The sequence below is a fragment of the Neofelis nebulosa genome, chromosome 4 (genome assembly GCF_028018385.1).
Source record: "Neofelis nebulosa isolate mNeoNeb1 chromosome 4, mNeoNeb1.pri, whole genome shotgun sequence".
Lineage (NCBI taxonomy): Eukaryota > Metazoa > Chordata > Mammalia > Carnivora > Felidae > Neofelis > Neofelis nebulosa.
In genome coordinates this window covers 39,361,794-39,378,800 of record NC_080785.1, presented here as the reverse complement: position 1 = coordinate 39,378,800, position 17,007 = coordinate 39,361,794, and the positions used below count along the sequence as shown (strand labels likewise).

At 36.1% G+C, this 17,007-nt stretch overlaps 1 protein-coding gene across 12 annotated transcripts in view; it reads right to left on the bottom strand.

Moving 5' to 3' along the window:
• Window positions 1-17,007, bottom strand: part of IMMP2L (inner mitochondrial membrane peptidase subunit 2) — an 896,430-nt gene that overhangs the window by 633,502 nt on the left and 245,921 nt on the right. Inside the window, exons 6-7 of one of the 12 annotated variants that reach the window (XR_009260302.1) lie at window positions 10,419-10,523; window positions 2,850-9,997 (exon numbers count right to left, since the gene is read on the bottom strand). The exons of 10 other annotated variants lie outside the window; for them this stretch is intronic. Coding sequence is in view for 1 of the 2 variants with exons in the window: in XM_058724583.1 (XP_058580566.1) it covers window positions 10,517-10,523 (7 nt within the window). In the remaining variant the exon portion in view is untranslated. Of the gene's footprint in view, window positions 1-2,849; window positions 10,524-17,007 lie in introns of those variants that run through there. One more of the 12 variants, XM_058724583.1, reaches the window with a different exon arrangement.

The following is a 17,007-nucleotide window of genomic DNA, read 5'->3' as shown; positions in this document are numbered from 1 at the left end:
CTATTTGGGAGTTCCAGACAGTAACCCAAAGCATCCTCCAATGCTTTTTAAAAAATCATTAATATAATTACCTTCCTTATCCTTGACTGTTTTGTCTTTGCATTAAGTGTTCTGTACCCACAGAAGCATTTTGACCTTGTCACAGCCCCAGATCTTACATTTTAAAGGCCATCTGAATTGGAATTTTATTAGTGAACATAGTAAGTATTAGTACAGTTAAATCTCCCTTAATATCCATCACCTCAAAGGGAGGTCCTTGAATTGAGTCATACCCTATTCAAACACACCTACTAACTTATACTAGGTTAGACATTACTGTAAATCAGTAACCTACGCCCTATCTCTTAATGTCTTCCCTACCCCAACTTGCTACTACAAAGAAAATGACAATGTAATTCAATCACTTCCCATACTTACAGCAGTAATTCCACATCTTTCTTAATTTGTTTTAAAAAGGCTTTCTTCAAATATAAAGGTTATGCTATTGACCCACTATCCCTGGATCATGTGCATTAGGTAGGCTGCCAGGGAGTGAGAATGTTGAGTCCTTTCACACTCCACTGCCAAGTGCCCTTTGCAGAAAATCACTCACACATGCAACACACAACATGAGACAAAATATAAAGTGAGGAGGAATGTTCCTGTAAATACACTGAAGGCAGTAAATAGACTGTTTTATGTACTTACTAAATTCTGGCCCTATTTGTACCATTTCTGGGATGTCTTCAATGCCTTCAGAGGTAATTTAAAATACAATTAGTGTTTATTAAAACCTGATGGATGAGCTTCTTTTTAAAAAATGAAGTCAAGGGGCGCCTGGGTGGCTCAGTCGGTTAAGCGTCCGACTTCAGCTCAGGTCACGATCTCACGGTCCGTGAGTTCGAGCCCCGCGTCGGGCTCTGGGCTGATGGCTCAGAGCCTGGAGCATGCTTCCGATTCTGTGTCTCCCTCTCTCTCTGCCCCTCCCCCGTTCATGCTCTGTCTCTCTCTGTCTCAAAAATAAATAAACGTTAAAAAAAAAATTTAAAAATGAAGTATTTAAATCTTGCAGGCTCCCTTTATATCAGAAGTCAGCACCCCTATAAGAAATGATGTGCCAAGTTGCTGATTCCAGTTTCTGGCAAGCAAGGGGAAAAGAGCATCAGAAGCTCAGAATGGGCACCTCAAAAATATCTCTGATGCCTAGATACATGAGGCCTTTCTGACAAATATATTTCAAATTGACCTTTGTTTGATCTTGTATAATTCCTTTTATATGCTTCATTTTTCCCCAAATGACACTTATCACTATTTAATATACTATGTTGTTTTTATGTTTGTTTATTTATTTATTTATTTGAGAGAGAGACAGAGAGCGACACAGAGAGAGAGACAGAGAGAGAGAGAGACAGAGAGAGAGAGAGAGAGAGAGAGAGAGAGAGAGAGAGAGAGAGAGAGAGAGAGAGAATCCCAAGCAGGCTCCACGCTGTTAGGGCAGTGCAGTGGGGCTCACTCTCAAAAATCACAAGATCATGACCTGAGCTGAAATCAAGAGTTGCACGCTTAACCGACTGAGCCACCCAGGCACCCCCCAAGTATGTTTTTTTTATTATTATTCACCTCTCCATGGCAGAGATTTTTGCCTGCTTTATATCCCCAGTGCCTAGAACCTAGCAGGATTTCAGTAGCTATTTGTGGGAGAAAAGAAGAAAGGAAGGAAGGAAGGGAAGAAGGTAGTTAATCCAAGTAAAGATCCTATAGGAGGTATCTGTCTGCATCCCATACTCTACTATGTAACTTTAATTAGAAACGCTTCCTCAGGGCCCAAGTGGCTCAGTCAGTTAAACGTCTTTTCTTTCGGCTCAGGTCATGATCTCATGGTTTGTGAGGTCAGGCTTTGCACAGTGTGGAGCCTGCTTGGGATTTTCTCTCTCTCTCTCCCAAAAGTAAATAAATAAACTTTAAAAAAAAGAAAAAAGAAAGAAAAAGAAACCTTCCCTTAAAATTAGATGAGACCAACTACTAAGGAAATGAATGTTTTTCTAGATACAAAGAAGCAATGAAGAGTCACAAATAATAGTATGCAATCTGGGGAGATTCAGTCCGAAGAGAGTTTTTAAGGAGCAGTAACCAAAAATGTTAAGAAAGAAAACAGAACTTGCCAGATGACCAGTGGTCACAGCAGCTCACATCATCCGAATTGCCTTTCTCAAAACTCAGGACCTTCCTGGGCTTTGGCCCACAAGTACCTCAGAAAGTGCCTAAGTGGTTCCAACCAAACTGAACGAGGCTTAAAATTATAACATGAAAATGCCTATCATCCAGCCTTATTTCTGACAGGTGCTCTCATACTTTTATAGAGCTTAGAGAGAAGAATCTCCACCAGCTGAAAAGTTCTCCTTAAATCACTCCTGTGGTGATTTAAGCTCTTTCTTGCTTGTCCCCCTGCAGCGAAGAAAGAACAGCTGCTCATCATCACTCATATAATATCCTTTCACACGCAGTGAAAACCAAGAAAACAACCATATTTGAGAATGCCTGTCAAAAGACAATTCTCCTGAGAAACACTCATGGCCTCTGTGTCTATGATTTCACTGAACCTGAAGACTGTAATTAAGTCTCTATTCAGACTTCGCTTCTCTAGGCTAAATAAACCCAGTCCTTCAGACTTTCATCACAGAGTAAATTTCTCAAACCTTTTAATATTTTCTGTTGGATTCCTCTGGATTCTCTCCAAATTCTCCATAATTAAGTCATGACCATGGCTGCAGGAGAAATAGAGAATTGCCTAGTACCTCTTAATGTTATACTCTTGCATTTGTACACTTAGTTTTTTCTCCTTTTGTGAATTACCCTGCATATATCTCTATTGAGCTCTGCTCTGTTTACATTTACTAGTTCTTCCAATTTGCCAGGATTATCTTTGAGTTGTAATCCTGCTTTTCTTTTGCAGAGTACTAGAACCCTAGCCTGGTTTGGTGATACTGACAAATCATATGAAAACACCAGCATAAGAAATATGATCTCCAGAGTATTATTCAGAATGCACTTTCACAAACTTCCCAGGATAAGCCTAAAATAAAGTAAGTCAGACACTCTTGGGCTTAAATTTCAACTCTGCCATCTACCAGTTTCAGGACTGTTTAGCAAATATTGAACTTTTCTGAGGTTAGTAAACCTAATTCACAAGGCAATCATGAGAAATGAACTCAGTTAACAATGGAAAGAATATGACAGAGTGATATGAACTCTATCATAATCCTGCTATGTACTTAACTCTTTCACCTTCTTTATGGAACAACCATCCTTGCCATTTTGAACTACTTTCGCAGCACAATGGCAAAGGTCAAGAAGGTTCATTCCTCTTCAGAATAAAACTCAATATGGAGGACGCAAGGCTGGACATGCCAGTAAGTCAAAGGACTTCATGTTCAACATACACCTCTCAATGCCCTGTGTCTCAGGAAGGACAGACAGCAGCAATGACACGTAGAATGGGACATAAGCAATGGTGCACTGGTAAGAAAAGAAGGGAAACTCAGAAGACCTGATAGAGGCAAAAATAAACTCAGAAACCAAACATCTGAATGTGACCACTTGCCCGAGTTATTTCTGAGTATTATAATAAAAGATTATTCAAATATAAATTTAACTTTTCATTTTAGAAAAGATAATACCTTGCTGTTTCAACAAAAAAGAAAGTATTGATGCTTTTCACTTTCTGTGAAAATAATTTTGGATTCCAATGTCTCAAAAAAGGCATGCATGTTTCAATGTCAAGAGGCTATATACTATTTTAAATAAAAAACAAGATTACAATTTGTCTATCTTTTAAAAGATTTAAATTAATCCCAACTAGAACAGGGCAGGAAATTCCAAACTACTGTCTTTTCCCTGTGGACTTCCCTGACATTTGACCTCCTGGTGGGGATCTTAACTCAGCTGGAAAACCAGAGTTCCTTGCTTCACAGGAGTACACAAAACATAACTACTGTTTGGCTAAGCACCTATAGATAGACTTCAAAATTGCTGGTCTACAGGAATATAATTTTATCTGTGATTTTATCCAGATTTTATCTGTGATTATCCAGATTTATGAATAATGTGGTAAAACTTTTAATCAGTCATATGCTGTACCATATAATCTTTGCAGAGGAAAATACTGTTTTTAGCATAAATAGAGAATAACGGACATGCCATGAGGTCTTCCACACACGAGGCACCACATGAAGTGCTTTATATGGCTTATCTCATTTAACCCCCACAACATCTTTAACCCAAGTGGATAAGGAAATTGAAACTAACAGAAAGTAAGTCACTGTTCAGAGTGTCACAGATAAGACAGATACTCAAGAATATCTGAATCAAGATATGAATCTCAACCCAGTTCTGGTCATGAAATCAATTTAACAGGTGATGACTAGAGTTTCTTTTAATAGGATGTAATAGGATAGAAAAGAATAGGACCATAAATAGTAAAATAGAAAATAATAAACTTTTTTTGGAAAGCAACTTCACTACACCACTGTTATAGCAGAAGTGACTAAGCATCTGGAAATAAAACTTTAAAGCTTTCCAGAATATTCAGAGATCATTTAGTCCTACCATTCTATTTCACTTTATAGATGAAGACACTCGAAAGAGGTTGAGATGCCTTTCTACACCCATAGTCATATGGCTAGTTGGTGGCAGGGTCAGCAAGAGCCCAGGGATGTTGAGAGTAGACTGATTTAAAAAATATGTACATTATAAGGTATATTGCACTTTGGGAGTGAAAGGGGATACTATCAAGAACTACACCAGGAACATAGGCATAAACCTGAACTGTCGTGGGCAACCAGAAGGCATGGTATATGGCTTTAGAAATAAACAAAACTTGTCTATCAAGAAAACATGGTTGGAAAAAATGTGTTTAATAGAAGTCTCCCTCTCTCTCTCTCTAAACAAGACAGAGCAGTTTGAACTTACACATAAATCTGTAGGCAAGTAACAGCCTAATTCTATGAATTTTTTTTTCTTTTTCTTTTGATATTTCTATAATTTAGACACTAAGCTACCAAACAGAAGGGAAAAAAATATACACTTTATGCGAACATGGTAAAGAAACTATCAAGACCTTGCCAGAGATGAACCAAGATTTCTCAGTATATTCCAGTTTTGATACCAAAACTGTCAAGGACAGACTCAAACTACATTGCTGATACTGTAAAATAATGTTCACCCAATGCAAGCCACATTTAATGCAAAAAACAGCTTCCCTGGATATAACTCATAACTAATAACTAATATTAATATTGAAAGCACTTAGCAAAGAAAACTACAAAAAAGGAGTATTTTATTTTCATACACAATTTTGTCAGAACTTCAGGGTAAAGATTAGTACAGGTATTTCTTACCCCAGCTAAGTGTTATGTAACAATGAATGGACTTTTCAGTGAGAAGATAACTAATATTTTAGCCTATAAAATCATTATGTAAATTTAACTAGTTTATACTGCTGCCCTTAAGACTTTAAACATCTGTTCAATACAAGTTTTTCTTATAATACATGAAGTTTCAAATTGCATATTACAGCCGTTTGTGGCATATTTATAACATGATGGTTTTGTCCTTTACTAGATAAGAGACTTTTAAGGTGTGACCTGTATTGAGGTACCAAAGTTATTGCTCACATCACCATCTGCTCATATATATTTTCACCTAAAATTATATGGCATTCATAACTATATTAGAATATTATCTTCACACAATTTGGCACTTAATTATATGTATTAATATCTTACTTACCTGGGGTCACCAATTCAACATCATGGAAAATAAGGACCAAAGATGAGAACCAAAAAGGAGATCAAAGAATGGTCAAGTTGGCAAAATACATATCATAATGCCTACATACTGAACCAATGGTGTAGCCCTAAGGCCTTCACACTCATCCTCATTCATCCTCTGTACTCATAATTTAGACACAGTTCAAAGTAAGAGTACTGATTTTCCCATCCACAAAATATTAGAATAACTACAATGGGAAAGAGCCACAAGACTGTCACAGAAAAGCATGCTGAGATCAACATAATATGAAATCAGAGTTTGTGAGCAAGTGAATAGAAGGAAACCTTAGTAAATAATTATTTATAAGAAGTCAAAATAAAGTAAACAGGAACTTTTCTGCCATGCTAGCAGGAATATAAATGTGCATAACTATTGTGGATAACAGTTTGCATATACTGTGTGAGATACTTTTCTACATAGCCCCATGAAGCCATGTGTGATAATGTGTCGACACTGTTATTTATGCTAGTAAACCTAGTAACTATTTAATTCACTAGGGAATTAGATTAAAATGTGGCACATGAACAAAAATTAATTCCAAATGGATCTTTAGACCTTAGACCTAAATATAAAACCTACAACTATAAAATTTCTAGGAGAAAATGTTCATGGCTTCTAAGTAGACAAAGATTTGTTAGAAGGATGTAAAAGAGCACTAATAATAGGGGCTCCTGGATGGCTCAATCAGTTGAGCATCTGACTCTTGATTTTGGCTCAGGTCATGATCCCAGAGTCCTGGGACGGAGTCCCATGTTGGGTTCCCCACTAGGCATGGAGCCTACTTAAGATTCTCTCTCTCTGTCTCTGTCTCTGTCTCTGTCTCTCTCTCTCAAACTAAAAAAAAAAAAAAAAAAAAAATTAAAAGCACTAACAATAAAAGAAAAAATGGACAAATTTAAATTCATCAAAATTAGAAACTACTCCTCTAAAGAAATTATGTAAAAAATGAAAAAGGCCAGCCATACAACAGAGGAAAACATTTACAAAACATGTATCTGACAAGGCACTGGTATCCAGGAGAAATCACTTTTATAACTCTCATAACTCTCTAAGACAAATAAAAATGTGCAAAAAAATTCTGGATGGACACTTCACAAATACATAAGAATGACCAATAGAGACTTGAAAAGATGCTCACATCTGAATTTATCAGGGGAAAAAAAAAACCATGAAAACCACAGTGCGATACCAATGCACTCCAGTAGAATGGATAAGATTCAAAGTTGGCAATAGAACACATGAACAGACATTTCTCCAGAGAGGATATGCAGATGGCAAATAAGCACATGCAAAGATGTTCAACACCATTAGCCATTAAGGAAGTGCAAATTAAAACCAAAATGTGATATTATTACACAACTATTAGAGTGGCTAAAATAAAAAATAATGGCAATGCCAAATGCTGGCAAGGATGCAGAGAAACTGGATAAATCATACATTGCTGGTGGGAATGCAAAAAGACACAACCATTCTGGAAAATAGTTTGGCAGTTTCTTTAAAAAGAAAAAAAGAAAAGTTAACATACACTACTGGGCGTTTATCCCAGAGAAAGTAAAATCTATGTCTGCAAAAAAGCATGTACACTCCAGTTCACAGCAGCCATGTTTGTAACAGTGAAAAATGGAAACAATCCTAATGTCTTTCAATGGGTAAATAGTTAAACAAATGGTGCTATATCCATGTCACCCAGTAATTTAAAGGAAAGAACTAATGACACACATAAGACAATACCTTGGATGGATATTAAGGGAATTATGCTGAATAAAGAAAAGCCAACCTCAAGAGATTATATACTGTCTGATTCCATTTATATAACATTCTTGAAATGAAAAATTACAGAGATGGTGAAGAGACTGTTTGCCAAGGGCTTCACAAAGGAAGCAGCAAGAGGTGAGGGAAGGGAGCCAAGAGGGATGTGTGAATGTAATAGGCTAACATGAGGAATCTTTGTGGTGATGGGACAGTTCTAGATCTTGATTATGGTGGTGGTTACATGAATCTCAACATGATAAAATTCCATAGAACTACATATACACGTACATAGAAATCAGTGTGTATAAAACTAGTGAAATCTAAATAAGCTCTGTGAATTACATCCATGTCACTGGCTTGGGTTTGACACTGTACTAAGGTTACACAAGATATTACCATAGTGGTAAACTAGGTTAAGAGTATATAGGAAATTCCTGTATTATTTTTGCAGCTATCATTCTATAATTATTCCAAAAGAAAAAGCTATTTAAAAAGAGACAAACAATCCCAAGAGTTGCCAAGAATGTGAAGGTACTCAAACTCTTACTCATTACTAGTGAAAGTGTAAAATGACACAAGAACATTGTAAAACATTTTGTAAGTTTTTTTATCAGTTAAACATACATTTATCATAAGACCCAGAAAGTCCATTCCTAGGCATTTTCCCCCCGAAAAAGAAAACATATAAAGCCTTGTGTACAAATATTCTTTCCAGCTTTATTCACCATAGCCAAAAACTAGAAACAATCCAAATGTCCATCAACAGATGAATGGATAAACAAACTGTGGTACATCCATTCAATGGAAAATTGCATAGTAATAAAGACAAATGAACTACTAATTCAAGCAATAGCATAAATGTATCTCAAAAACACGCTGAGCAAAAGAAGCCAGCTTAAAGAGCACATACTATTTGATTCCACTTATGCAAAATCTAGTAAAAAAAACCAAAAACAAACAAACAAACAAAACTCCCTAACCCATTGTGACAGAAAGATCAATGGTTTCTTGGGCCTGGGGTAGGACTGAGGTGGCACGGGACTCCAACGTGTATCTCAAGGGGAAGAAAATGTTCTATGTATTGATTGTGTTGCTAGTTACAGGTATGTATACCTTCGCCAAAACCCAGGAAATTATATATTTAACACAAGTTTATTTTATTGTGTGTATATTATACCTCAGTAAAGTTGATGTTTGTAAAATGTGGTATCACAACAGAGTATCAGGTAGCAATTAGAGGTCATGAACTTGATGTACACGTGGCAACATGAACAAAAGGGAAAGAACCAAATAGGATTTATAGCACAATACTTGGTATTCATGGAGAGGCAGCTAATCATAGTTAAAGGTGTAGACTCTAGAGCTAAAGGGTGCACGTTGAAATCCGGGCTCCACACCTATGAGTTATGTACCATTAAGTAAATTATTCAACCTTTTTGTGCCAACAGGGATAACAGTACCTACCTCACAGGGTTGCTGTGAGGATTAAATGAATTAATGTTGACCAAAGCTTAAAACCGTATCTGGGATGCGAAAAATGCTATATGAGGTTAAACAATACAAAAAATAAAACCAAATAATCCTTTTTCAAGGATACACATATATCTCAATAAGCTGATGGAGAGCAAATTGTAGGGATATCCATTAAATACTTTACATCAATACTTAATGAAGAGAGAGGAATGAAAACAGGAGGAAAATAAGTAATAAACTAAACTAAAAGAGGGGCTATAAACTGATCAGTGATGAGAGTCAGCCATGAGCAAACAAATTCTGTTCACTACAGGTCATAAAGGAGGAAAAGTACAGTCCAAAGGCAAAACTATTTGGACCATAATTGATTCAAGAAACAACTTACAGACTTCACTCTTTGTCCTGAACTATCAGAGTTATAAATAACAGGTGTATAATGATAAGACTGTGTCATGAGGAAGAAGAGAGACAAAGACAGAGGGCAAAGGTTAGCATACCGTTATACACACATACACATGCAAACACACATACAAACACGAGGATTCAGCAAATTTTAGAGTTTTCATAATGTCCAATAATTGAGATATTATAACAAATCTCAAATCATTCTTAATATTTATATAACTCAACACAAAACTGAAAGCTACATGAAGACAGGATTGTCCTCAGTGCTGGTACATAGCAGTGATATCCAAACAACTGTTAACCCTATTCATTAACAATCACTGAATGCCTACTAGGTAGTAGATGTTCTGCGGAGCTCTATATCGAATACATAATCTTCCAAATGCAACACTAATTAAGCAGGCACTAGAAAATTAAACAAGAGTTGGACATTTTCAGGAGCAAATACAATCTCTTTACCAGTGGGGTTTTGCCAGAATATTCTTTAAAAGTAGCTGAGTCAGAGGAAAAACAAATGTATGCTTCTCTACTTTAAAAAGACAAAAAGCAAGCAGGTATCCTGGAAAATAAAGTATTAAACTTATTTATAAGGTAATAATTTATGTAGTCTCTAATCATAAGCAGCATGTACTCTAAAGAGGAATCTCATATGTGAATTAAATATTGGTTGTTTTTGGTTTTGTTTTTGTTTTTTTTTGAAGACTCCTGCAGCTACCATGCAAGAAGATTCGCATATGTCCTGTTTACACGTAGGATTTTATTGCCCAGCCAGGGACCATATTAAAGAGAAAGAGAAACAAAAGGATGAACAGCAATCTGCAAATGTGACTAAGCAATGCCTCCATCCTTATCAAAAAAATTACAGTAACTAGAATATAATGAAAGTAATTATTTCAATAGGACTTTGGGGAAAAAAAAACATTAAGGTAAAACTTACTTTCAAGGGGAAAATATCACGATATTCATAGATATATAGATACCTCAAGCATTCTCTGCTGCATGGCCTCAGTTGAGGAAGTGACACTGGTCCTCTGGGATCACATCACAGTCTTGCAAAGTCAAAAGTCTGGAACAAGTATCACAACCTAAAGAAAGCATGGGTAACATCTGGCACCAAAGCCCAGAGGGATTTGTTTGCAGCTTTACGGAGCTTCTCCACTCTGTCTGCACAGTAGAATCACCTGAAGGTCTTTATAAAAGTACACGACAGACCCCCACTGCTGACCAGTTAAATCAGAATAACTAGGGCTGGAGGCCATACATTCTCTCCTGATCACTCAAAATAATGTGTTCTTTTCTTTACTTACACTTGCTATTTTCAGAGAATTGTAGCTTCATACACAGTTTTAAGAAATAATACAGACATAAGCCATGTACCCTTGCAAAACTATAGTACAAAATCACAACTAGGATGTTGACATTGAAGCAGTCATGGTGCAGAACGATTCCATTGCCACAAGGATCCCTCCTTGTCATCCTTTTTGTGGACACAATTACTTTCTTCCTCCCCCTATCTCCAACCCCTGACAACCACTCATGTTCCCCATTTCATAATTTTCTCATTTCAAGAATGGTACATACATGGAATCATTCAGTATGTGACCTTTGGGGACTGGTTTCTTTCACTCAGAATAATTCCCTGGAGATTCAGCCAAGTTGTTTCATGTATCATCTCTTTCTATTGTGGAGTAGGATTACATGGTACATATGTGTCACCATTTATTTAACCATCCACCTTTGAAGAACATCTGGGATGTTTCCAGTTTGGGCTAATTACCAATAAAGCTGCTGTGAACATTCCTGTACAGGTTTTTGTATGAATGTAAGTTGTCATATCCCTGGAATAAATGCTTAAGAATGCACTTGCTGGATGTCATGGTAACTGCATGTTTAGAGCTTCTAAGAAACTACCACACTGTTTTCCAGAGTGACTGTATCATTTTACATTCCCATCAGCAAAGTGTGAGTGGTCCCATTTCTTCACATCCTCACCAGCATCTGGTGTTGTTACTTTCTTATTTTTGTCATTCTAATAGGCGTGTAGTAATAACTTAGTATGGTTTTAACTTGCTTTCCTCCTATGGCTAAAAGTGTTGAACATCTTCTCATGTGATTATTTGTCATCTGTATTCCCTCTTCAGTGGAACGCTTCTTCATGCTTTTTGCCTATTTCCTAACTGGATTGTTTGGTTTTCTGCAGTTAAGTTTCAATAGTTATTTACATATTTTAGACACTAGTTTTTGGTCAGATATGCAGTTTTCAAATATTTTCTCCCCATGTGTAGCTTATGTTTTCATTCTCTTAACAAAGGTCTCTTACAAAACAAATGAGGTGAAATTTACCAATCTTTCCTTTCCTTCTGTGCATCCTGCTTTTGGTGTCTAGTCAGACTCTTTGCCTAGCCCTCGATTCTAAAGATCTTATCCTGTTGTTTTTTGTTTCTGAAATTTGTATACTTTTATGTTTCACATTTAAGTCCATGCTCCATTTTGAGTTAATTTTTGTATAAGGTGTGAGACTTAGGTCAAGGTTCATGATCTCACCTGTGAATGTCCAATTGCTCCAGAGCCCTTTCTCCATTAAATTACTTTTGTACCTTTGGGCATATCTGTGCAAGTCTACTCTGGGTTCCATAGTCATTGCAACTGACCTATGTGTCTCTCGCTCCTCCAATACCATATTGTTTTGATTACAGCAGACCTTAATCATAAGAAATTTTACAGTGTGAATTAGGTCACGTCAATCTTCCACTTAAAAATCTTCCAAGAACTCTCTGCCACACTTAAAATGGTATCCTAACTCCTTATTCAGGTTCACAGAGCCCTACAAATCCAGATCCTATCCACCTTCTCAGAGAGTATCTCACAGGGTTCATGCCCAGCCTACTACCCAAAGACGCCAGTCTTTGTTCTCGGAGCACATCTTAGAAACTCTTCACTGGAATGTTCTTGCACCAGAAATTCACAGGATTGTTTCTTTGTCATCAGCTCTCAATTTAAATGTCACTTCCCTTAAAAAGCCTTCCTGGACTACTCAACCTATCGCATCATTCCTCTTGAATCCTCTATGTAGCAGTGAGTATTACATGACATTTTTATCACTTACATACTTGTCAAATTGTCTATCTTGACTTCCCAAACTAAAATATAAGAACAGGGTTCCATGAGAACAGGGTCCTAAACTGCCTTGTTCATTATGGTATACCCAGTACTTAGAGTAGTGCTTGGCACACAGTGGAGCCTAATTAATATTTGTGGAATAAATTTAAAGTGTTTATGAAGTCTAGAATGGAAAATAGTAACTATGGTATAATGAGAACAACTAATACCTATACATAGCACCTTTTTAAGATCTCTCTGTACACAGACACACATGAATACACACACATATGCAAATACGTTCACTGAGTCCTAACAATTTTCCTAAGACTTGTTATTACTGTCCTCATTTTATAAATGAGGAAATTGAGACACAAACAGATTAGGTACATAACCAAGGTTACCTGTTGTACTAAGCAGCAGAGCAAGAATTCAGGCCCAGGCTGTTTGTGTACTCCGCCATCACACTCAAAAAGCACTGAAATAAAAAATGTTTTCTTTTCTTCTCTTTGGTTTCTCTAATGGAAATTATGACAACTGCCACCATCTATTACTGAGCACCTTTTATTTGATTACTTCTAGTTCCACTCACCTACAAATATATTGCTCTATCAGGAAAGGGTATGACATTGAATAGATTTTAAGGAGCATTTTCTCAACATGACTCATCTGTGAGATAATTACTAGGGCTAAAACATCCGTATCTTTACACTCTACTTCAGTGACTTAAACCCCAAATACGGTATTCACTACATTTCTTCTCAAACTTAATTATATCCTCCTAGCCTGAAAATAGCTCATGATACTGCCTCATTTGCCCCCCACCCTTGAAACTTTAGAAAGTCAAAGATGGATTTATATAAATGTCATTTTAAATTTTGAAATTTCATAAATACCCAAGATACAAACTTTTAAAAACCCTAATGCATTGTTTTGACCAAAAAATTTCTACCTTTAATTGCCTTGTTCAGCTCTACTGAGAGTTCAAGTTCTTTCTTCCCCTCTTTCAAAGGGGACTATAGAAATCTTAAAAAGTAAAACATTTATTATTTATAAATTATTTCATTATTATATCAACTAGTAAGTATTAGCAACTCCTTAAGTATGAATATATTCTCAGTTCTTCCTTCAAGACAAAAATCACATTTAAAAAAACACAGTAATGCATCTTTGGCTGAATAAATGAAAAAGCTCAGCCTCATAAAGCAATTCTTGTTTTAGGTACTTACATACAGTTGCCGTTTGGAAGCAGCCAATCTTGATTATTTATTCCTGCACTGCTTTTTCTTATCTCTAGAAAGTGCTTTGAGATTTTAATTCTGTAATCATGACTATGCAAAGTTAGAATATCCTATATATTATTCTGTGAGACTCTCTTCTAATTTTGAGGAGAAATAACTTAAAGTTAATTCTTTTGTTCTTTGTAACTCTACCTGATCTATTTGTCAGAAATAATAATGGCATAACAAGGCAATTTTTTAGACAGGGTAGACAATTTTTTTAATATTAAGCTTCCAAAGGATATGGGCTTCTCAAATTTCTTTGAGTATTTTTTTAAAAAGAAACACAAAAATCAATCTCAGTACCTTTACCAGGGTTCTTCAGGGATTTCATAAATGCTTTTTGGAGAGACCTCATCATTTCCCGTGCAATAAAAGAAAAAGGTGTGATGGAAGGAACAGAATTGAAGGAACACCTATTAAAACCACAAACTCCCCAAAAGAGCTTTAGTCTGAATACTACAAAATACTCTATTGGATACTCTAACAGTCAGCTCTACAGGAAAAGAAAAACATAAAAGTTAATCTCATACATTAATGGAAAGTTTATAGCATCAGAAGAAAATGAATTCCCATATACTATTACCTTCATACACTAAAATGAATTGAAAAAACTAATTATTCAAAAACGAAGAATGGCCTTTGGGAAACTCTGCTGCCTAAAAGGATTTAATGGTCAAAGCTTGTCTGGATTATTATCATGAATTAAACTAATGAGGGGATGAAGATATTGTTAACAGAAGAGAAGCTCCCCTAAAATGCTAACCTTGCCATTTCTGTCACATGATGAGAAATCAATGTCCAAGTAAAACATGCAGCTAAAGCCTTTTACAGCAAATAAATGCCTCAGTATTTATGGAGATAGCTTTCTTCCAAAGCAAAAATATACTAGCGGCTGTAGGGTAGAGAAAGAGGACAACAGCAAACATTGCATCCCAAATGGAAATGAAGTTAATATCCTGAGAATGAATTGAGAAGGGTCAAAATGTAACATTCAGCCATTTGTAGAAATATCACGAGCTCACATACATGTACATTTATATATGTATATACACACCCATATGTGTGCATACACCTATTTACATATTAAATATTACATATTAAATATTTTTCCTGAGAAAAAAACCTGAAAATAGATTAAACTGCCTGTACCTCAATATCCAAAATCAAGACGTTACTTTAAGAAGCATGATAGAAGGTGAATGTCAATAAGAAAACTTAAATACCATCCTTGCCATTCTCCTTAAAAGAAAAACAATGTGCCCAAAGAAGAATGATCTACATGACATCTATGAAGGGATGATTTAGAATAAGAATTTCAAAGTTTGACTGTCTAAGAGAGGGAAGGTCTGATATTGGGGGAAGTGGCCTCAGATTTCAGATTTTAGTTGTGACAGGAAGTAGAATTAAGAGAACTCCTTGACAAGTCTAAGAATATAGGGGGGAAACTTTTGTTTTGGGAGATTGTTTTGTTTTGCTATGAAGTGGAGTCTCTAGAGAGTTGCAAGGGTTGGGAAGACTGGGAAACTGGGAAGGGAAAAGGAGTCAAGAGTACGACATGAGCAAAAGAGAGGAAGGGAAGATTATTGGAAAAGGATTGGCATTCTGGCAGGAACTCAGATGGGCAGCAGCATGAAGCTCAGTGAGATCAGCTGGCGTTGGGGCTTCCAAAAGAAATCCATTTCCTTAGGGCGAAACTTGAACGACGATTAATCAATTAGCACACTGATTTACGGATCAGTAATATCATATGTGTTCATGAATTTGCTTCAGGTCTATCCCAGAAAGACTGATAAACTTTTAGATACTGAAGAGTCCACTTTCAGGACCTGCAACGCTGAGAACAAACTCCTAGAACCTGGTCCTTGAAACGGCAGCCTCCCTGTGAGCCTGTCACCACTCTGGGTGAGGTCTCAATTCCAGCGGTCTCTATGTGCATTGTTTTTCACAAGAAGTAGTTGAGAATTAGCTGAAGGTACTTCTGGGGAAAAGTGGCAAAGGGAAGGAAAGAGTATGGTAGATGCTTTCTGGAAAGTACCACAAATTTCGGGTATATAGTACAGATCCCCAAATATCATGAAATGTAAAATATAATACCCCAAATTTGCAGGGATTATTTTGATATCTTTATTTAAATAAAACTGACTTAGATCAAAATGTGTGTAATGACTCTCTTTTCATTGTCTTCTTCATTCTATTTTGTATTTCTAAGTTTTCCAAAGAATACATGTATAATTTCATTAATAACAAAAAAAAATATGAAAGAAGTCTGGCACATATCTGACTTTATCTCATATCAACATGAACATATTTTCAGAAATATTTAAAGGCTTTTAATTTTTGTATAGGAGATCACATTGATGATCAATGGGATGGATATACATATTTTTTTTTTGTAATTCAGAAAGGAGGTTAAGGATTGAGATGCTATCATGACAGGCTCTCCCAATAAAACAATGTGGCCTAACCAATCTTTAGGGTGTAACTCAATGACTGAGATCTCATCCATAAAGAGGCCTAGGCTCTAATCGTTAGCCTAACTGATTAATTGCAAAAATCTAGAAGTGTTTATTATTGTTGATTCCTTTGATACTCTTAGAACTAATGTGTTTTCAGAATTGATATATCTTTTTTTATTTTTTTAAATTTTTTTAAATGTTTTATTTATTTTTGAGACAGAGAGAGACAAAGCGTGAGTGGGATAGGAGCAGAGAGAGAGGGAGACATAGAATCCAAAGCAGGCTCCATGCTCTGAGTTGTCAGCACAGAGCCTGACGCAGGGCTCGAACTCGCAAACCGTGAGATCATGACCTGAGCCGAAGTCAGATATCCAACCGACTGAGCCACCCAGGAACCTCAAGAATTGATATATCTTTTAAATAGTTTTTGCTTTACTCTGTGTTTTAAAACTAACATGAACAATAAATTTTTTTTTGTCCCTCTCAGTCAAAACTACAGTGATTACTATTCTTTCTATGAAATATACCTCAATTTAATGACCTCATATCACCTTCTCAGCATAAGGCCTGTTTCTGAAATACAGGTGCACTTTCAATGTTATAAAAATCTAAATACAGGAAGTCAAATTTGGGCCTTACCAAATTTGAATATTTTTCTCATAAAGAATAGGATTACAGTCTTTATCCTTCATGAGGAAAAATATTCCTAAATATTTTTCACTTCTTTTTAA